A 21,528-nucleotide genomic window follows, 5' to 3' on the forward strand; every position below is an offset into this window, starting at 1 on the left:
GCCTCTAACCCAAACTGCAGCCTGACTAAAACAGCGCTGTCAGGCTGACCTCACCCCCAGCCATAGTTCTGTCTGTCTGTGGTTCTGCCCGTGCGCGGCACCTCGAGCAGACGGCGCTTGCTCTGCCCACTTTGTAATTGCAGCCTTTCCTGGAGCGAGGCTCCCCCTGAGAATATTTCAGAACGTGGACACACTGCAGGGCTCCTTGGGAGCTCCTAAAAGCATCCATCTTTCACACGAGCTCCGTACGCAGCCTTCTGGGTGACTCCCTGAACAGACTGACATCAGAATAACCATGGAACACCGAATTAATGAAACACTTCTAAACTCAACTGGTGCCGTCCTAATCTGCTTAAACGGGGCTTTCTCTGATCTAATTAGAAGCAAACAAGTCCCACAGAGAGAGAGGTCGCTGCATTGCTCAATTTTCACAGCTTCAGCTTGGGGGAGCAGGACGTGGTCACCTCCCAGCCACGTACTTCACCCCTGGTTAACAAGAGTAGGAGAAAAACTGGCTTTCTTCTATCACTCAGCGATAGCTGTCACCAAAGCTGCTGGGAGACAGACCTCCTTCCTGAAGCTTCTCCTTTTCTGTTCTCCAGAACCACTCCACGAGCTTCTTTCAAAAGCAAGGACTGAGCTGAATACTAGAGAGAGAAAAATAGAAGAATAAAAAGTTTCATTCCACGTTAGACATTGGGCACCGCTGAGTAGAAGTTCCAGGTAATGGGTTTATAATTTTGCCAGTTTTTGACAGCATACATTACTGTTCTGTTTAGTTTTGCTTCAGGCTGACTGAGCTGCAACCAAACGAGACTCAGATTTGGGCAGGCAGCCAGACGCTACGACCGTCTCCCAAAAGCATGAAGGAATGTGTATTTCGAGTAAACAAAAACCAAAACCTGCTGTCTTCTGATGTGGCCTTGGTTCGGCTCCAGGTGTTTTTGGGGCTGCTTGCTTTTAGTGCTCACAAGAACGGTGGTGCCTGGCTGAAGGGAGTGAGAGCTCCTAACCAGCTGTCAGAAAAACTTTCTGCTTAGCACTGCCTTTGCCAGTCCCTTTGAAGTAAGGCTACGGTTTTCAAAATGTGGAAAGTTGTATCTGGCACAGCTCCTGTTTAACAGCAAAATACAGCATAGCCTTCCCTGCTTAACAGCTGCAAGAGCACTGAATGTGCTATTTGTGTTCTCCCAGCTGCTGAGCCTTCCCCTTGATTTCCACTTTGCATTACTGTGTTCAAAATTACCCCACAGAAGGCTGCATCTCCTTTTCATTTGCACAGAATTTGGATGTCATTTATAGCATAAAGTTTCTGATGGTACTGACTGACCTCTATACAAATACTTTGTAGGTCTTGGCTTAGCAAGTTAGGGTGAGTTCTCTAAACCATGTTTCTTATGTGTACTTTTTTCTTACACAAGAGAACAGGAACATCAAGAAAGAAAACAACAGAATTCTTTCTCTGATATTTACACAGCCGTGCACCGACCCACTGAGCAGCACGCAGGGTCGTAGCTGTGGCAGGCAGCCCTGCAGTGAGCCTTGCTGCAGACACCATCTCAGCATCCTTTTTCCTCTGTCCTTTCACCTTGCTGTGCCTGACACTCAGATCACAGCTTTCTGGCACACTAACAGAGCTGCTAAGGCTTAAGAAAGGATTTAGAAAGGATACAGGCTTTATTACTCACCCTTCATAAAACCTTTAGTTATACTTGTCCAGAACTATCAGGTGTAAGAAAATAATTGTGCATGTTGGTGAAACAGCATCTGCTGTATTAGTGACAAATGGGACAAAAGTGGTGCAGCATTACAAGTCAGAAAATATCCCCTATCTCTCTAGCAAAGCATAAACAGCATATTTTACCAACTTAAGCCTCTCCTTCCTTGAGATTAGTCTGTCTGAGAAAAGAGGTATGGTTAACCTTGAAGCCAGATAATAATTCTAGACCGAAACTGCTTTTTCTTTTTTCCCCGTCTTAGCTGTTAATAGAGAGGTAAGAAAAGTGATTCCTTAAAGAATCACAACTTGATCACAAATACACCGGTCATGAGATGATTGTTGGCGGAGAAGTGGAGAAAGAAAATAATAGCCACCAGTTTAATACATCTATATTCATGTAGAAAATGTAATGCTAATAACAAAAAAAGAAAAATCTTTATTACCACATAGCCTGAGCAAAACAATATCATGTTTAAAACATGGTTCAGTAATGCGATACGTCTTCAGAAGAGCGTGATGTCCCATCCCTGAAGGTGTTTAAGGCCAGGCTAGGTGGGACCTTGGGCAATCTGATCAACTACTTGATCTAGTGCCTGGCAACCCTGTCTGCAGCACGGAGGTTGAAACTTTATGATGCTTGAGGCCCCTTCCAACCCAAGCTGTTCTGAAATTCATTTTATGAAGTACTCTTTTTTTCAGTCAGTAAAATGCACTATGTATAGTGATACATTGCTTGTCTACCACATAAGGACAAGATGGAGCACTCAGCATTAAATCTACTCACTGTAGCCATTCAGTTCTACCACGTTTTTGCATAGAATTCATTTTCTACTGATGACCAGACTAGGAATTCAGTAAGGATCTGAGGAAGTTGTGTGCTGTGTTGAAGCAATCAGATAGCTAACTTTGCTGATGGCAGGACAACACACTTAAAACAAAAAAGTCTGTTTGCCTTAATGCTCCGGTGCTAACAGGGACGATTACATGGAGCAGACCTACTGCAGCTTCTCAGCCATCCCTCACTGGGCCTTGAGCTTTACACTCTACAAGGACAGCAAGCTTGCCCTGAAAATCTCTCATCACACAAACACTTCGATGTAAACCAAGGCTGGAATTTTTCCGAGGTTCTGTTGTTGCTGGAAATCTGTGTTTGGCCAGTGGACAAGTCCAGGCAGTTATCCACTACTTGTTGGAACAAGTCAGTTGTCATGGGAAAGCAATCTCACAGAGCTGCTCTGCTCCTACCCATCTTCACACACCATTTGCAGCATTCTTGTTCTTTAACAAACCTTTTCACTCTTCGGAATTATTTTTGAAGTGTCACTGGGGGCAAATAAACCTGAGAATGAGAAAAGGGAGACAGACCGATAACCAATCAGTCCTGACTGAAGCGTGGCAACTAATGAGCGTCTGCCCCAATAACATGCTCCTGAATAGCCTTATGTTCAAAATTACAGAGTGAGAGGGGGCAGGAACGTAGCTCACACTGCTCATTTCTCTAGGGAAGTAATATTTCCTTCTAGTTTGCCAAATATCAGCAAAAAAAGATGGCCAAAATGAGCACCGCTAATCAAATCATCACCCAAAGGTACAGTTGCGTTTTAGCCAGGCACGACACTATTGTCTCCCTGAATGCACTAGGGCTGTTAGCAGGACCCTCGGCCTTTATTAAGATGGAAAAGGCGGCAGAGCGAAGCCTTCCACAGCAGCCCTTCCCTCAGCGCTGCTCCTGCCGCCCCGTGCCCCCGGCACCCCGACAGCCGCGCTGCTGAGGCACCGCCTGAGGGCTGCGCGCGACGCGGCCGTTGCCCCGCAGCCGTTAGGGGGCGCTGGAGTGGGGGGCCGCGCGGCCAAGATGGCGGCGTGGGGCGCGGACCTCGCTGCGGCCTCGTAAGGCCCGCGTTCCTCTGGGCCGGGCGGCGAAGCGAGCGCGGCTGGCGGTGCGTGGGGGCTTGGCTAGCTAGCTGCGGGAGCCGAGACGCCGCTCGGGCGGCCGCCTCGGGGCGGGACGGAGGGGGACCGGTAGGGAAGGCCGGAGCGCGGCCGAGGTGAGCGGCGCAGCTTCCGCCCGCAAGCGTCGGAGAGCGGGGCAGGCGGGGGTTGAGGGCGCGGGGACGGGGCGGCCCTCCTCTACGCCGCGCCGTGAGTCAGCGCCGCTCCGCCGCCCCGCGGTGACTCGGCAGCGCCGCGCCGGGTCATGCTCGGACATGTTGGGCCGCGGCGGCCGTAGCCAAGCCCCGACTTGCTTCCTGGCAGCGCTATATAAGGGCGGCCCAGCCCGCATGACCCGGCTGTCCCGAGCCCGGGGCGAGCGCTGTGCGGGCGGTAGCGTTCCGGGGGCTGCGTGACGTGACGTAACGTGACGTGGCATCTGTTGTCCCCTCGACTGCAGGCAAATGTGCAATACCGAGATGACCTCCCTGACGGACGGCTCTCCTGTCAGCGCCTCGGAGCAGGAGGCTCTGGTCAGTACTCGCGGGCAGGCGGTGCGGGGATACGGTCCCGTCAGTGTGAGAGCGGGGCAGAGCCGAGCAGAACCGAACCGCCCGCGTGTGGGGGGCCGGGCGCTGTTTGCCAGAGCTCTGTGGCGGGCAGGCTGCTTGCTTGTGAGGACTGGGCGAGCTGAATACGAGTTTCCTGGCGAAGCGGTTCAAAACGAGTAATGAGCTCTGGAAGATGAGCGTCTCGTTCAGGGTGTGGGAAGGCCATCGTGGCGCAGCTGAGGGTTTTAAATTTGGCGTTTTTGCTTTCGGTTACACCGGGCTTCGTAAGGAGGCGTTAGTCGGAGCCCCCAGGAGTGCGTGGCGCTGCCCAGGCGGGCTGCAGCGGGGCGATGCCGGCTGTGCGCTCCCCACTTGGGGGGCTTCTCTCCTCTGCTTTCATATGAGGCTCTTACATGGATCCAGAGGCGTTTACACTCCCACACGTTTTCTTTCCTCGCCCCATAAGTTAGCGTGGGCTTCCTCTGTGAAGCTGCCGTGTCCTGCGTGCTCCAAAGAACTGAAGCTTTTAGAATGGGAGTGAGTAGGCACACGGTGTTGTCTGCAGGCTTTTCTATGCGTGATTCTTGCAACTGATCTCTTGCTAACGCACTAATGCTTGATGTTAATTGTAGCAAATGTTTGAAATGGAATATAGGGAAGCTTCCCGTCTTCCTTTAAAGATTTATTCCTTGTCTCATGTTTTATTGGGGGAGTATTTTAGGATAACTAAAATTAGCCTGGTCACGGAATCGTTGTGCTGTTGTTAAAGTGGCAGTGCTGTTACTGCGCTGAGGGACTTCCAACAGTTGTCATGCAGGCACCTTGCTTGCAGTTGTGGCTCCTCTGCAGCTGGTTCTCGTCCCCTGCATTGTGCTGGCACAGCTGTTTGGAGGACAGTACAATGAATGGGATCAGCCAGAGGGGAAAAAGGGGGAGGGGGAAGAATCACTTGGGAGCGTTTTCTCCCTTTGCCCCAGGAATTGTTCACAGATTGGCTGTGGAGAGAAATGCTGGCCCAGCATGTGGGAGGGCATTGTGGGTGTAGGGGTGACTGAAATATGGTGGGAAGGACGAGGTCTGTCTGCCTGTCCCAAGAGAGGAGATTCAGGGGCAGAGCTGGCTGCCATGGGTGAAACCACAGCCTCATACAGTGTCACGGAAACCCAATCTTTGCATTGTCTCTTGCACTCTGGACCTGACAGTCATAGAGGTCTTAAGCTTAACTTTGCAAAGCCAAAAACTTGGATAGGTTATCACGTACCGTGTATCTTTTATGTCAGGTTAATGTAGAAGAGGGAAACCAATCTGTGTTTATCTGTAGAGCTGTTCAGTGAATAATTGCTGCATGCTGTAATTCTGTTTTCATCTCCACACAGGTTAAACCAAAGCCACTGTTGTTGAAGCTGTTGAAGTTAGCTGGTGCAGAAAAAGAGACTTTTACTATGAAGGAGGTGAGAACTTTAAATTAATAAAGGTAGATTACAGTAAATACAGGGAGATTGTTTTTCTGGTTTGGCTGATGGGGAGGCAGTGGGTTTCACAAATGGTGTTGAAACAAGGTATTGGCTTGAGTTTTCCTGCTCAGTCGGTAGGCAGTGTTTACCAAGTTTCTCAACACCTACAAAGGCTTCTGGCTGAATAATTGTTAGGGAACAATAGGTGAAAATAGCAGCTCTGGTGGAGTTTTGGGTGATCAGAGTGAGGGGAGCAAATCACAGTTTAATGTGTTCTCTTGTATTTGATCTTCAAAGAACAAAACCTCTGTATGTGATAATGTCTATGGTTTGTTTTGCAGGTAATATTCTATCTTGGACAATATATTATGTCTAAACAGTTATACGATGAAAAAGAGCAACATATTGTGCACTGTGCAAATGATCTTCTTGGGGATTTATTTGGAGTAACAAGCTTTTCAGTAAAAGAACACAGGTAAAATGGAATTCCTTTCTGAGAATCTGGTTGTGAAATAATGGAGAACACAATTTGTACGGCCTTGTATTAATTCTTTATAGCTTGACAAATGGTAAGCTCTCCTTCATAATTTGTCACTTGATGTGGTCTTTTTCTCTGAACTAACCTTTGTGTCTGTAATCAAGAAATCCCAAACGTTCCACACATTTGCAAGTGTTGCAGCAGCCTCAGGCAGACCATCCCAAGGTGAAAGAAAATTCTCTTCTGTAATGTAACAGCTGCAAGGGGATTGCAGAAACATTTAAGACCAGACTCCTGGCCTGATATATGTGAGAAGCAGCGTAGGCTTTAGAAGTTTACATACTACTGTTCTGTGTTGTTATCACAGTGTGTTCTCCTAGCCACTAATCAAGCCTTGCTACAGTATTTTAACATTTCTTTTGAGTAAATTGTTTGTCTTGCAAGACTCTACAGTTTATCAGGAGTCCTATCTGAAAAGCACTGATTCGGAATTCCTCTCGTTAGAAATAAATGTTCATTTGTTAGGGGCTCTTTGTCAAAAGGATTGCGACTCTTCTGTTCTCTGAGTGCATTTAGAAGCTAATGCTCTTTTGACTCTACTGAGATGGATAAAATCTCTTCCTTTTCCTTTGAGTGAAACAATGCTGAACGTGCTTCAGCACTTCAGAATAACTGTTTTCTATGTTTGTCATAGGAATTGCCTTGCTTTGCTGGGCAATCTCCAATTATCACAGTTAAAAATAAAAAAATAAAAAAAATGGAAGAACTTTCCAGCAAAGTGTGGAATGTATATATGAACTCTAAAGTAGCTAACTTGCATCATCTTTCTTTATCCCCATCCAAGGAGAATATATTCCATGATTTCCAGAAATCTGATAGCAATCAGTCAACAAGGTAAGCTCGTTTGGGAGAGCCTTCTGTTTTGGGAAGTAGCAGAAGAGAAAATGTAACTTATGTTAATGCATCTTTCATCTGGTAATCAGATAGCATCTGCCTCTCCATAATTAGCTGCTGGGCCTTATGCGGTGCTCACAGATGAAGGCAAATTAAAGCAAACAGTATTTCTTTGGGGGGTTGGGAAGGTTCTAAACTGCATTTGGATAATGTTACGGGATTTGAACCAGATGAAGCACAAACAGGACTCGATTGAAAAGCTGCTCGCATTTCTTACTGCTAAAACTTTGTGGTGTTAAATGTTTAATTCCAGAAATGAGCTTTGTGAGCCTATGCCAACAACGAAGTCAGAGCAAATGCTTTCTGTTCTGTTAGTCTTCAGTTTTCATTTCCAAAATGGAGTGACGTACGTTTAGAAGATAACATTGTCAACACTGAGTCCTCTGGGTGTTGGTTTGTTTTTTTTTTTTTTTTTTTTTTTTAAAAGGAAAAAACCATACTTAAAACATTGATAACTTTTCTGCAGCATAAAATACATTAGCTGTAATTTCTGGCTAATGTAAGTAGTGTAGCAGAAGTTAAATAGTGGGAGCTGTTCTGTGAATGGGTTTCTAAATCCATACTACAGCACTCATTGGTTTTAATTTTTTCTAAGAGTGCACATTCAGCTGGAGATGTCTTCTTAAGGGCTCTTGATATTAGTCCTTATGATAGCAAACTTAAATTTAGATAATTTTTCTTTGAAGATAATTGATTGATTCATAGTCTACCTGGTAATAAGGATCCATAATTAACAACAGTCTATTTTTCTTCTGTTGTATGTCATTTAATTCAGTGTTCATGTGAGATGGTATCTAGTAAAATACACTTCATAGGAATGTAAAAATATTTTGTACATGTATTCTTTCATCTGCAGAATCGCAGCTAAGGTACATTCATTGAAGGGAATTAATAACAAAATTCAGTGCTACTTTACTGCTTATTTTCAGATTCTACACTGGCTGTTCCACCTGAGGACGATGCCAAATTTCGGCTTGAAAAAGAAACTGTACTAAAGGTAATCTTTAATATTATCTTTTATGTTCTGAGATGTAAATTCTGTTTCATTTCTATATTGTCAATTGTTTGGATGCAGTTAGAGTAATTCTGATCTTCACCTCATATTCATGTGTGGGCTTATTCCATATTTCTGTTGATCAGGAATCCATGCAAGAGGTAGAAGAGAAGGAGGCTTCATCAAATGCAATTTCCCAGCCAACCACATCTTCTAGGAGGAGAACACACAGTGAATCTGGTATGTGCAGATTCGTGATGCAGAGCTTTCAGTGTCATGACTGCTGTGAGCAGACAAGTACATCTTGTTGCCTTAATGGCCTTGAGCGATGCTAACAAACACTGTTTCTCTGTTTGCTGAACCAGAGTGTTCAGTCTGGAAGAGATAGGCAATTTCTTGCACTGCTCCAGTGTCACATTACAGTTTGGATTAGTTAGAAGTATTAGTGAGGTAGCAGAGTAATTTGTCTTGTGGATCTACCCAAATTATTCACGTTAGCAGGACTTAAGCTGTCTTGATAATGAGAACACTTCTGTTTCTATTACTGCAGTCAAGTGCATTCCAGGTCCCTCCATAGGTAGCCACAATACTTCACATTTTCTTTGCTCTAAAAGCAGTTCTCATTGGATTTCAGTTGGTAATGAATGCATTTAGCTACCCAACCATTCCTTAAGCATTTCATAAGGGTCTAGCCACTTAAGCATTGTATTTGTCTCTAGTTCTTCTTTATTGTGGTTAATTAATAATCATTAGCAAATACATCTGCAGACCATGGAGTGTTTCTTCTGATAATGAGTAAATAAGAAGTTGGTCAGCAAAAACTTTAAATTGCTCCACAGAGGTGTTCTGTGCAGTTGAACTTAAATGCTGCCCTTTCAGATTCCTTACACGACTTTGTTTCATCACTTCCATTACATCATGAGTTGACACTTGAACTAACTGGGCAGTGATGACCTCCTGTCATTGCATAGGTGGTTTTTTTTTTTTCTTCATTTGCTTGGGAACATTTTAAAGTTCCTTAGTTTTTGTGTAGTGTTTCTTGTTTTTTTTTTTTTTTTGTGTGTGTGTCTTCAGCATAGACTTCTATATTATTAGTCCAAGAACTGTGCTGCTTTGATAAGTGGTTTGCACTAAATTAAAAGAACATTTTAATGTTGCAACAAAACCTGATGAAGGGATGGAAAGTCACAGTTAATTGTCATCACCTGTAATATTTAGGCATGACCCAGAGCACGTAAGGTCCTGTGTTGTGCTTACTTATTGTAGGTTTGATTATTAACTCTTGCCTTTGCATCCGTTTATTAGTTTGTTACAACCTTAAAAGTTCTTTTAATATAGTGTTTTTATATACACTTTTTTTCTAATTTATAGGAAATCTTCCTTTTAAACCACTGTTATTGTTAAATTGTGATGGTAGCGGCTCCCTTGGAGCCGCTTTCATAGTGTATAGCAAACTTGTGGTGGTACAGTATCAGTACAGCATGGAGCCATGGCAACTAAATGAGGACAACGATGGAGAGGAGCAACCCTTGGGCCTGGGGGCACCAAATTTGGTGGGGCTCTCAGGGCGGAAAAAGAAAAGGGGCTGAGCCAAGAAGCACCAAGGGAAAGTAAGAGAAGTCTCAAAGTATGTACAAGTGTTTTGTTCTCTTTTCTTTTACAATGAAAGATTCAAGACTTGGACACTTGTGGATTCTTTTGGCGTGTTTCACAGGGCCAGGTTGAAGTTGGGCAATAGAGGGGGCACGCAGAGGGCGTCTGTAGGGGACAGCAGGTTCTTACTGAGGTCTGCTGAGCCTGTTGTCAGTCCTCATGGGGAATTTTCACTCCACTGTGCATATATACTGACTTTGTAATGCTTTGTTAAGATTTTTTTTCTTATCAAACATACTAAAAGTCAGTGGAGCTGAATTTTGACTTACCTGCCCCATAAATGCTGTCTCCCTACTGCTTATGCTGCTGTAGGTTGATGCATCAAAACATGATGTATGTAAAAAAGCATTGCTTTTTGGCTTTCAGACTAAGCATATTTAATAAGTACGATTTGAAGTATTTTCATGCTTCAGTTTTTATATAGTATGTTAGCCTTGAAGATTTTCTTGTTCATGTGTTGTCCAACTCATTTGCATAATGAAGTATTAGAAGAATTCAGAGTAAATAGAACTGCATGTAGTGCTGATACTAATTTCTTGAGGTGTCTGAAACTTGAACCTGAATCTGGCTTAACATGAGGTCTTCTTCACACATTTGATCTGGGAGCAAGTTACTCATCTCCCTCCAAATTCTGGGATGGCCTTGTAAGCCCCCGAAAGCCTTTCTGCCCTCTGACTGTAGAGGGGGTTAGTACAATTAAAATCCTGTCTGTATTGTTTAAATTTAATAGAGTCTTATTATGAGTGTCGTGCGTAAAAAGGGGTAAAAATGCTTCCAGATGTGCAGTTACTTTGTTTCTTACATGTGGAGGCTGCCACTTAAAAACTGGTGGCATAAGCAGGGAAAGCCAGCCTGTGAATTGCTGGTTTCAGGAATGTTTCACCTTTCATGGTGTTACTGTGTTGTCTTAAGTTAATTTCTGGTGCCTTTGCTTAGTTCTGGATGGTTTTATTTTTCTTGAATTTCTACTTACGTAAATTATATTTCAAGCTGCTGTTTAAAAAAAAAAAAAAAAAAAAAAAAAAAAAAAAAAAAAAAACCTGCACATTGCATAGATGTTTTGGAGTAATAAAGATTCTTGAATGTACCCAGAAGAAAATTCTTCAGATGATCTGCATAGTGACAGAAGAAAACGTCATAAGTCGGACAGCATCTCGTTGACCTTTGATGAAAGTCTCTCATGGTGTGTAGTCAGCGGGCTGTGCCGTGACAGAAGCAACAGCAGTGATTCTACAGATTCTGTTTCCATTCCTGTAAGTCAGAATATGTATTTTATTTTAATTCATTTGGTGGTACAGTTTGCAGTTACCACAAGTGCAAATATTCATCTTTAAGCATCGTCTTTGTAATTAATTTGTGTCATCTGAGTCTGAGGAAAGAGAAGTTAGGGGATGTGTGGGTGGGATGGGATCTTTCTTAGGTTTGTTGACAAGGCTGAAGTGAGCATTTTTAAAATACCAATATTCATAAAAACTAGGGAAATTCTTAGTATTTGGCACAGTATGGGAGAGATGTCAGATACCTTTTGTTTTAAAATAAGTATTTCTTAGAGTGATGAAAGAAGAAAAGTAGTTACTGATAGTCTGTAATTCTTCATAGCTGTAGGCTGCTGGTAATTCCACTACAGCTTTGCTGCTGAAGATCTAAGCTGGTAGTATTCTTAGTCATATGCTGTATTCTGAATTACTAAGCTCAGACTGTATGCTAATACCTTATTTTGTTGATGAAAAATAGAGAATTTAATGAACGTGCTAAAAGACAGCATGTGTTCTCACACTTGTTAGGAGAGCCTTCATGGAAGAATAGTAGCAGTCTCCAGGGTGGCCATGGGCTGACTGCGCCCTCTATTCCAGAGGCAACAAAAAGCTTTCAGCTAGCTTTGTTTAGCCAGCTGTAATCCGTTTGTCTCCTAAGTGCTATTCCATCTAACAGCAGCTGTTCTCATTTCTTCCATAGCTACTACGTTGTTGGGTTGTTTTTTTTTTTTCTTCTCATCTTAACAGTAATGGTTATGGATGTGGTCTGGTGAGATTGCATGTGTGTTTTCTTTCTTTTCATTCAGGATCTTGATGCCAGTTCGCTAAGTGGTTCTGTTTCAGACCAGTTTAGTGTAGAGTTTGAAGTTGAATCTATTTATTCAGAAGACTATAGCCATAATGAAGAAGGACAGGAGCTCACAGATGAAGATGATGAGGTACTTTTATTTTATTTTTTTTTTTAGAGCTGAGGGAAGGAAATTTAACAAACACTGAATATTGAGATTCCAACAAGAAAGTAATTCTTCAGGTGTACTAAGTGACAAACTGCATCCACGCGTTTGATTCCAACTCACTAGTTGGGGTTGAGACTGTCCTTATATAACTAATTCTAGAGGCATTCATTTGGAACTGTTGAACTTTTGACAACACTTAATAGTGAATGAAAACTTTCCTGGTAACGGTTTGCAAAAGAGTATTTCTAAGTCATTTGCTTCAGTGAATACATATGTTTTATAGAGGCATACTTAAATACAGTTTTAGAAATTTTCTTTAGGAGGCTTGAAGACAGTGTTATAGCTGTTGTCATCATTTTTGAGAGATCTGGATACTGGGCTGTCAGGAGGGAAGCAGGAAAATATATATATATATTTTTTTTTCCTGTATTAGTTTTCTTTTACTTAAGAGCTGAATTGGCTCATGGCAAGATCAAGTAAGTACCAAAGGCAGAATCAGACATGGGCATACATGATCATGATTCCTGTGAGGGAAGGAATGGGACTGGCCGTAGTGATTTACAGTGAGTTAGAGTGCTGTGGAGAGAAAAGACTCCTTTGCTTTGGAGGAAGAAAGGACTGAAGTGATCCCTGCTCCCAAGAACAGTCAGTAGTGACCATTACAGGAAGCTGGTGGTCGGAAGGAGCCTCTACAGATCACCCTATCCAATCCTTCTGTTCAGGCAGAGCCACCTAGAGCTGCTTGCCCACATGGCTTTTGAAGACCTCCAAGGAGAAGACTCCATAGCCTTTCTGGGCAGCCAGTGTCTGTGTTCAATCAGTCACCTCCTGTGCTCCAGTTAGTGCCCATGACTGGGCAAAAAAAAAAAACCTAGTTTAGTCATCTTTATGTTTTTCCTTCAGATATTTTTATACATTGGGTCTGTCCCCACCCCGGGCCCCCTTTACACCAGGATGAGCTCCATGTTTTTCTTGTACTGGAGCCCAGGATGGATACAGTACTCCAGGTGTGGCCCTACCAGCATTGAGTAGAACCACTTCTCTAGGAGTGGTTCTTCCTGTCTGGATGCTGTACGTTTTTCTTCAAAATGCATTCCTAATGTGAAAGATTCTTCCTCATCCCCAAACTCGTCATCAAATTTTGTGGAGGTACTTTATAGTAGAGAGTATGTGCATCATTTCTTGTTATTGCATTTTATTAAAAGTAGTCTATCAGAAACCAGATTTTTAGTTGAATGCCAAGTGTCAGTTACATCAGTGCTTTTGTATTCTTAATAGGTGTATCAGCTGACTATATATCAAGATGAAGATAGTGATTCTGATTCATTCAATGAAGATCCAGAGATTTCTCTAGCTGTGAGTAAAATCTTGACTGGCAAAGCAGCATCAGTTGGGTGAACTAACAGTAGGTGGAGGCATGTAGATGAATCCAAAACATGAATGTTGTTGAAAAATGTTTCAGTAACTTCCCTGGTGCATTAAGAAAAATACTAACTTACAGTTTCACTCTCTTAGAGGGGGGAAATTATTTTGAGCTTTGTATACAAAATGGAAAAACAAAACAAAGAAAGGGGAAAAAAATCATTAAGTCATAACATATTATAAAAATGCTATTCCTTTAAGTCATAATGTCTAGTTTTATTGTCCAGCCTGAGTCAGCCAATCTGTAGCATGAAGATGTGAATGCACACCTGTTTGCAGAACAGTACTGTAAAATGATGAGATGGCTTTTGTTTTGTGAGAAGGTTCCTGTAGTGGGGGAGGAAGTTCAGGATTTTGGAGCAAAATATACAGGCATGAAGAAAATACGTGCTGTAATTCAAAAGCATCTTCATTTGTTGCTCTTTATAGTTGAAGTTTGAAGAATGCTATTTTGAAGAATTGCCTGAAATGTTTGTTCCTTGATGGTCTGTAGACTGGGGACTTTGCATGTGTAAAACACAGGGCTAGCTATCTGAAAATGTAGCACTGCTTATGTGTAGAAGGATACCTGTACTCTGTTTTTAGGGATTGGTCTCTTAGGCTTTTGATTTTGCTGATGCTATTCAGAGCTCAAAGCACAAAGCATTTCAGGAGTTCCAAATAAGAAGCTTTTTAATTCTCTCCCCTTCTGCACTGATTCTAAGGAGGGTATTTGTCCTTACAAGCAAAGGGTGTCTTTAATGAGATGGTGGCTTATTTTTGGAATGGTACGGAGGAAGCTCTGAGACGCAGTGATGCGACTCTTCTTTAATGGCTGATGTTTGGTGCCGCTGTGAGCGACGCCCGGCTGTGTCGGAGTGCCCTCATCTGGCCGCTCTGCACACCAGCAGCTCAGCGTCCCAGGGTCAGCGTCCCTCCAATCTCCACCGTTTTCCACTTGCTGAAAGTCATAGGAATAACGGCCATTTTGCCAGAAAGAAATTTCTCAAATTTTGGCTAAGAAATAGTAAGTCAGTATTATTACACTTCTATTTCGTAAATCTACTGTAAGAAGGAAGAAAATAGACAGTGAGGCTATTTTAATCCAGGACTATAAAATGGAGTTGGGCACTGAGTGGAATTCTTATTTAAAACTGTTGGTAACTCCAAACTGCTATTATTTTAGCAGTAATGAATTCTTAGTGATCTCAGAATATTTCGGTAATGAGCATTCTCAGTGGCTAAAGCTGTTTCATCCTTTAATTTACTAAAGGACTATTGGAAGTGCCCTGAATGTAGTGAAATGAATCCTCCACTTCCACGACATTGCCACAGATGTTGGGCCCTCCGCGAGGACTGGCTTCCTGATGAGAAGAGCGATAAATTGGTGAAGAGCAAATTAGAAGGTTCTTTCCACCTGGAATCTGACGAAGGTTTTGATGTTCCTGACTGTAAGAAAGTGAAAACGAATGAAGATAAAGAACCTGCTGTGGAGGAGAACGAAGATAAAGCAGTACAGATATCTGAGTCCCAGGAAAGCGAAGATTATTCTCAGCCATCTACGTCTAGCAGCGTGTTTTGCAGCAGCCAGGAGGACTTCAAGGAACCTGAGAAGAAAGAAATGAAAGACAGAGAGGAAGGTATGGAGTCCAGTCTGCCTGTTAGCAGCATAGAGCCCTGTGTCATATGCCAAAGCAGGCCAAAAAATGGCTGCATAGTACATGGCAAAACAGGGCATCTCATGTCGTGTTTTACGTGTGCAAGAAAACTGAAGAAGAGGAACAAACCCTGCCCGGTGTGCAGGCAGCCCATCCAAATGATTGTTCTCACTTATTTTGGCTAGGGCGATGGAAAGCAACAAAAGGAACTCATGAACTGGTATAGCAAATAAGAGAGTAAGAAATTATTTTTATATGCTTATTGCAGATGAATATTTTGGGTGTCTTCACGTTTGTTATGAAAAGTCATTGCTGAAGTAAATGCACTGGAATTGTAAAGTTTAGCCTGATATTTGCTAGTTAATTTAACGTTGAACATCTTAAATCCCTCTCAGTAGAAGTAACCAATTCCTACCGGTCAGTGTCTGACTTTCCAGGTGTTTTACTGTGCATAAAAGTCAGTAATGTTTCAATTATGGTATTGACTACAAATATCACAAGCCCCTGTTCGGCGATGATCAGAGGAGGGACATTTGAAGAGTTCATTTAAAATCAGTTAAGAAGAAAGAAGATTACATTCCACAATCTGTTGCCTAGCGAAAGCACCAGGCAGAATCAGAACCATCTGAGTAAGTCAATAAAAGAACAAAATAGAGCCTTGTTTCCCTCACTCCTGAAAAATTAAATCGCTTCGAGAAGGAGATTTTTTGGATGCCTGTTGGGAAACCAGGGAAGCTGTGGTAGAAAGTAACATTCAAGATTTTGGAAATTGGAGAGGGTACAGTGTGTTTTGTTTCTGTAATGTACTTTGTAAACTTCAGGGCTGTCTGGGTACACTGTGAGAAGTCGCTGACCAATTACAGTCTTAAGGTTACCTCTTAAATATCCTGAGAAAGAGACTTTTGAAACACGGTGCAGATGTGGTAGTCTGTACTGTCCTCATTATCTTAGCAGAGTGTGAAAGATGTGAACAGGAAAGATAAATGAGGAACTTAGCTAAAACTTAAGGCAAATCAGCAACAGCAGGGGATGCTTATAGGTTGTTTTTTTTTTTTCTGCACTTGCTTAAATATAGTAAGAAAAAAAGTCTACCTGCACCTGCAGAGAGAGAGAAGCTCTGTCATTTTATTTCGCCCAGTTTGTTAAGTTCAGCAGCTTTTCTAACTTCTGCCATTCTCTTTTTTTCTGTATCACAAGGATTTTGAAAACCTGCTGCAAAGTTTTTGGCCAGATAAGAATTTGTACCAGCTGGATCCGTCCCTCTTTTAGCTCTTATGTCCTCAGTGTACTTCCACAAAACCCTCGTGAAATGTATCAGTTTCTTTATGAAGAAGTCTGCTAATTGACTTTGGTCTGCAGTGCATTCAAAGGAGATAGCATGAGTGTATCTCTGTAAGCTAAAGTGTCTAAAAATGTAGTTAGATTTCTCATCTGATCTGATCTTCAGATGGAGGGTTCCTGCACAAGTGGCTTCTGTCTGTTCCTTTGGATGATCCTAAGGATTTGGATGTTCTCAGCTTGTTAATTTGACAGGTAGTCACAGTTCAGCTGTTTCCTGCAGGGGCCAACAAATAGTCTTAGAGTCAGGAAACCTCCAAGAATGGAGATAAAATCTAAATGCAGAAGTTGTGCTGTGCTTTACCATCTCACAACCCTCGGGGGAGTGGCTTCCTTAGCTACACAGCGCCAGTACAAAACTGTGCCTCTGTGCCAGCACAAAGGCCTGTGGTGTTACAGTTGCTTTCACCTCAGAAACCTGAAATATTTATTCCAGTATAAATGCCTGGAAACCAGGACTGGAAACACTAGGAATACAGGGAAGTACCTACTAATTTTCCTAGTTACTTCCTTGTGGAAAATAAAAAGTGTACAGTAGAAACTTGGTAAACACGTGTATCTGCAAAGAAATTCCCAAATTACCCGAGTCAGTGGTGTTTGGTTGTACAGTTGAGCTAACTGCTGAAAGCTGCTGCAAAAAGATAGCGATAGCTCTGAAGCTTCACTGTTGTTCATTTGAACTAAACAGAAAACTCAGTTGTGTGTTTCTTCAAAGAAAGAATTGCTTTATGTGCAGATCCTATCTCCATTAATACTGCTTCCTCTTCATTTCTCTGCGTTTGTATTTGCTAAATTGAAGCACAGTGAAGCTTGCAGAGACTGTTAAGTGCTGCTACAGTCAGAACTGATCAGCAGTCCCATTGGTCTGCAGTGTGCAGCTGGCAGAGAATTCCCAACTTGTGTAGTTGGGAGAAGCGCTGATGAACTGGGGAGCGTACTTAAGAGACACTGCAATGGATGAATATTTCATGTCTTTTTCGGTTTGATACCTTCTCTGCAGTCATTGTGATTGCTGTAGAACCCTGGCTGTGGGGAACAGCTGTCACTAACCCAGTTCCTGCTGGGACAAATTGTGCTGTCCTGCTCTGGGCATTCTTTTCCAGCTGCCTTGTGTGATCTCCATATTGAAGAAAAAAAAAAAAAAACAGCTCTTAAAAATGTCTGATTAGTCACAGCAATGATGTTGCTGTTTGCAAGCACTCACTTTTGGGATTTTCCTTCAGAAACAGTTTAATTCTCCTATTAAATCTGCCTTGGCAAAAGGTAAAACGTGAGCATACAGCACAGCTGACTTCTCCGTTTGCGATCTAAAGTTTTTCTTCCTTAGCACATATTCTTTTGTGCAGAGCAGCCCTGGAAACACTCGCTGCTCCATACAGTACCAAGGAGATGGGTAATTCGGGGGCCTGCACTCTTGGCCATATTGCACTCTCAGAGTAAATTTTTATTTTTGAATTCTGTTTTCTGGCTTAATGTTATTTTTAACAGCCAGGGAGGTTTGTTGTTTGTTTGTTCTTGTCTTTTGCTTTCTTTTTTAAAAGTGTGCCTTACAAATAAGGGAGCGGAGTGATGGGGTATTGGCATCTGTCTCATTTCCTATTGGAGCAGCTGCTGGGGACACGTGCAGTGTGGGGCAGACCAAGACCCAGCTGAGAGCAACGTTTGGTCTGATGTGCTGGAACCTTTGGGTTTGTCACCATGCAGTCACTCTGCGCTGACTGTAAGCTGTCGGCTGCTCTCCTCTTTGTGGCAGATAACCATTGCCCGTCCTCGTGTAGCGGTGCAAAAGTTGGCAACGTTGTGGCATGAAAGTGGACTCTTGTTCTTACTTGGTGAGGTCTTTGAGATCATTATTTAATATTGTACACATTTTAATCATTAATTTATTGCAGTTTGTAAATATTCTTGTGCTTATAGTTAGTGTTGTGAGCTTTAATTTATTGGATTGGTCTGTTGGTACCTGTACAGATAAACACATGCTTAGTAAGTCACAGCTACAAGAAGGATATTTAGGGAATTGTAGCATTAAAACAGAGATGCAGACTATATTCAGGTGGAGAGATGGAAGACGTATGCCTTTGTTTTCATTTTTCCTTCCCTTAAAACCATCTCAGTGTTGAAACTGTAAAATGCTCACTGAGTAGAGAGGAAAGCTGATGCGACATGAGCACAGGGAAACTGCTTGGGTGGTGGTTTCTGTAGGAATGCTTTTGTCTCCCACTGCAGCCACACACTGCTCTGTGGTGCTGTTAACGTCGGAGGGCAGGTCTGGAAGGTGGCCAGAACTGATCAGTTGTAGTGAATGTCTCTGGTGGGCAGTGCTTGCTCTCACATTTGGGAAGGTCACCAAGGGAGACGAGGGAACCAACAGAACTGAGAAGGGCCCGGTTCTGGTCACTGTCTCTGGGCTTCAAGTAGGCAGAAACTGGGTACAACTGCTGCAAGAACTCACAGTTGTTGTTGGTTTTTTGTTTTTTTTTTTTTTAAATAGAGTGCAAGAAAACCATTTTTGGATTAGGTGCTTTTTTCCCTTTAGCTAAGAATGCTAAGTGTGTAGTGAAATACTGAAGCAGCTGCCAAAGCTGCTTTGGTTCAGCATCTGATACTGAGAAATGCTGGGGCTGGTGAGTGGTAAATTAACTGAGAACCTTTAATGCTGGATCTTCAGCTCTATTACAACAGAAGTCCGTTGCCTTTATCTGTTAGAAGTGTGTGGGAGTGAAGCAGGTAGCTGGGTTGCTGGTGGTAGCGAGTGTTTGTGCTGCAAAGGTTGGCTTTGTAGAGCAGCTCCTATGGAGTGTTGTCCGTTTGTGGCACTGAGCAGTGTGATCTCTGCCACGCTGAGTCTCTGGCTGTAGCTGCAGTGAGGAGGCTGATTTACAGAGGGTGAAGATGCTACAAAACGTAACTGGTGAGGTGTTGCATTTATTTCTAACAGCCTGGAACAACTTTGTCACTGAGTTCCAATTCCCTTATGTTTGTTTAGATGTCACTCTGAAATTATTTCTGTATGCATGTGAAACTACATGGAGGGAGGTCTTAAGTCTCCTTTTTTCCCCTACAAGACCAACGTGAGGACAAAAAGCAGTTCCTCATTCTTAGAGAAAGCACCAACAAGAATAATTTTCAGTAAACCATGTTCTTACAGGAGGGAGAGTAGAAAATTATTAGAAGCATAACGAAACAACAAAGTGAGGTGAATAAATGAATCAGGGTTGGGTTGAAACATTCTTTCTCGTCTTAACCAGAAGTTGCTGTTGTGTTTATCCCAGGCAGAGGAGATGCTTTGCTGTGCATCACAGCCTAAAGGAAGGGCAGGTGATGCTGTGTCATGTGACAGTGGAAAAGAGGTTTGAGCACATGCACTTGTAAGTGACCTGCAGGGCAGCACAGCTCCTGCCTGCCTCCAGCTCTGCTCACTGTCTTTGTTACTCACAGTGCAGGCAGGGGTGCATGGGGGCTCTTGGGGGAATATTTGAGGGTTGCGTCTTGCAGTCTTGCTTCCAACTAACGTATACTTGCTTACCACAGGTGCACTGAAAAAGAGAATGTCTTTCTGTGGCTTATATTGTATGTGTAAAAGTTGTTGTTGACACTTTAGGAAGTGTTGTCTCCTGTTTCGCTAGATGTTGCTTTCAGGGGGCAGTTTTTGTTTTTGAGCTAAATTAATGGCAGTCACCATCCCGATGACATAACACCTAAAATATCAAATGGCATTTCCCAAAGCAGAGTCTTACTTTGTTGTCTGACTTTGCAGAGCTGAAATCACTACTAAGTAGACAGCTGAGTGTGAATTTACAAACTATGCAATTTTGCCACTTGTGTAGGCTGCCCCCTTGACTTACTGGGTGTACTTCTGTCTGATCATTCAGTAAGGTACAGCTCTCCACTCACATTGCACAGAGTATAGTTACATTTACGAGAAGAATTTCCAACATGTACTACATTTGTGTTTCAAGTTTTTCCTTTCCTGGGGAAATGTAAATTTTATCTGTTTAAAAGCTTGAAATAAAAATGTTTATATCCTCGCAGTGCTCTTTTCATGTCTCTGATTTGATGGTTTTTAAGTGCTACTTGATTTTCATGCATCTTTTTAATTGTGGAACAGCAGTGCATGTTCCTGGGGTGAGTAGTCTCCTCCTGTATCACGTGTTTTGAGATGGTTAACTTCAGCACACTCCTGTTCCTCCTACCATAAGTGACAAAATTAGAAGCAAGGCTGTGCACTGGTACTGTCCTCTGACTTAGGAATGCTCTGCGGCTTTTAAAAGTGGACAACCAAGAGGTATGGCAAACAAGGGCTCTGAGAGTCTGCTGTCTTAAATATATCCGTGTCAATCTGAATCTGTACTGGGGTTCCTGTAGCAATGTGCACTTACACTTCAGCACAGAAGCGACAGCTGTATCTCAGTATCTTAGTGGGAGAGATAAGAGTGCAGGTTACTAACAGTGGTGTGTTTACAGAGCTGTACTTGCATCAATGGACAGCTGTGTTCCTACCTATCTCATTGACTGTACAGGAAAATACAGGCATCTCCAAACATAATCTCTTGTGACTACTTGAAATTGCTTAAGAAAAGGGCAGATAAAGTTTTAAAATAAACATGTGAAGTGGTACTAACTAACCTGATAAATGTTGGACAGCTTCAAAGCAGCCTGGAAATTATTTGCAGCTGCTGAAGCAAAAGGAATCTGCGAGTGGTGCATGCAGTGCACACTGTGCCATGCTGGTAGCACAGCCCTCAGTGCCTGTGCACAAGGCTTGCTCCTGGCAGAGCTGAACCTTCCAGCTATTGCTGTATGGCATACAGGGGCTGAGGAGCAAGGGAACAGGGCCATGAAACATGCTCTTAAATAAGCAAACCAAATCACAACTATGCTGTTACTGCAGCCATTCATATTGAAGCATTCTGAATTATGGTTCTGCTCCAGATCAAATTCAGTTTAAAAAAAAAAATAAATTGTTCTACAATTGTAGAAGGCTACTTCTATATTTTTCAGAGACTTTAGCCAGAACTGTTGAAAACTGTTCCCTCTGAGCCCTGCCTGGTGGCACAGGCTGGCACCAAGCCTTTAGCACACAGCCCTTCGGCACATACCTCCCACTGCTTCCTCTCTGCATCCTTTCTTAGAACGGGTGTTACTGATGTTATTTCAGTCCTGATCAGTCTCATTTGTCTAGA

The 21,528-nt window shown here is 42.8% G+C and overlaps 1 protein-coding gene across 3 annotated transcripts; it reads left to right on the forward strand.

Moving 5' to 3' along the window:
• Positions 1-3,535: 3,535 nt before the first annotated feature.
• Positions 3,536-20,376, forward strand: MDM2 (MDM2 proto-oncogene). Of its 3 annotated transcripts, none has more exons than XM_085220924.1 (11): positions 3,536-3,660; positions 4,113-4,185; positions 5,580-5,654; positions 5,999-6,132; positions 6,980-7,029; positions 8,019-8,086; positions 8,230-8,323; positions 10,829-10,989; positions 11,799-11,930; positions 13,227-13,304; positions 14,623-20,376. In XM_085220924.1, exons 2-11 carry the CDS (start codon positions 4,117-4,119, stop codon positions 15,190-15,192), a joined length of 1,431 nt encoding a protein of 476 aa, XP_085077050.1. In that variant the 5' UTR covers positions 3,536-3,660; positions 4,113-4,116; the 3' UTR covers positions 15,193-20,376. The 3 variants fall into 3 exon arrangements, with proteins under 3 accessions (XP_085077050.1, XP_085077063.1, XP_085077057.1); XM_085220937.1 differs by having other exon boundaries at positions 10,832-10,989; XM_085220931.1 differs by lacking the exon at positions 3,536-3,660 and adding an exon at positions 3,718-3,768.
• Positions 20,377-21,528: the final 1,152 nt, after the last annotated feature.

This window comes from Meleagris gallopavo, chromosome 1 (assembly GCF_905368555.1).
Source record: "Meleagris gallopavo chromosome 1, MGAL_WU_HG_1.1, whole genome shotgun sequence".
Lineage (NCBI taxonomy): Eukaryota > Metazoa > Chordata > Aves > Galliformes > Phasianidae > Meleagris > Meleagris gallopavo.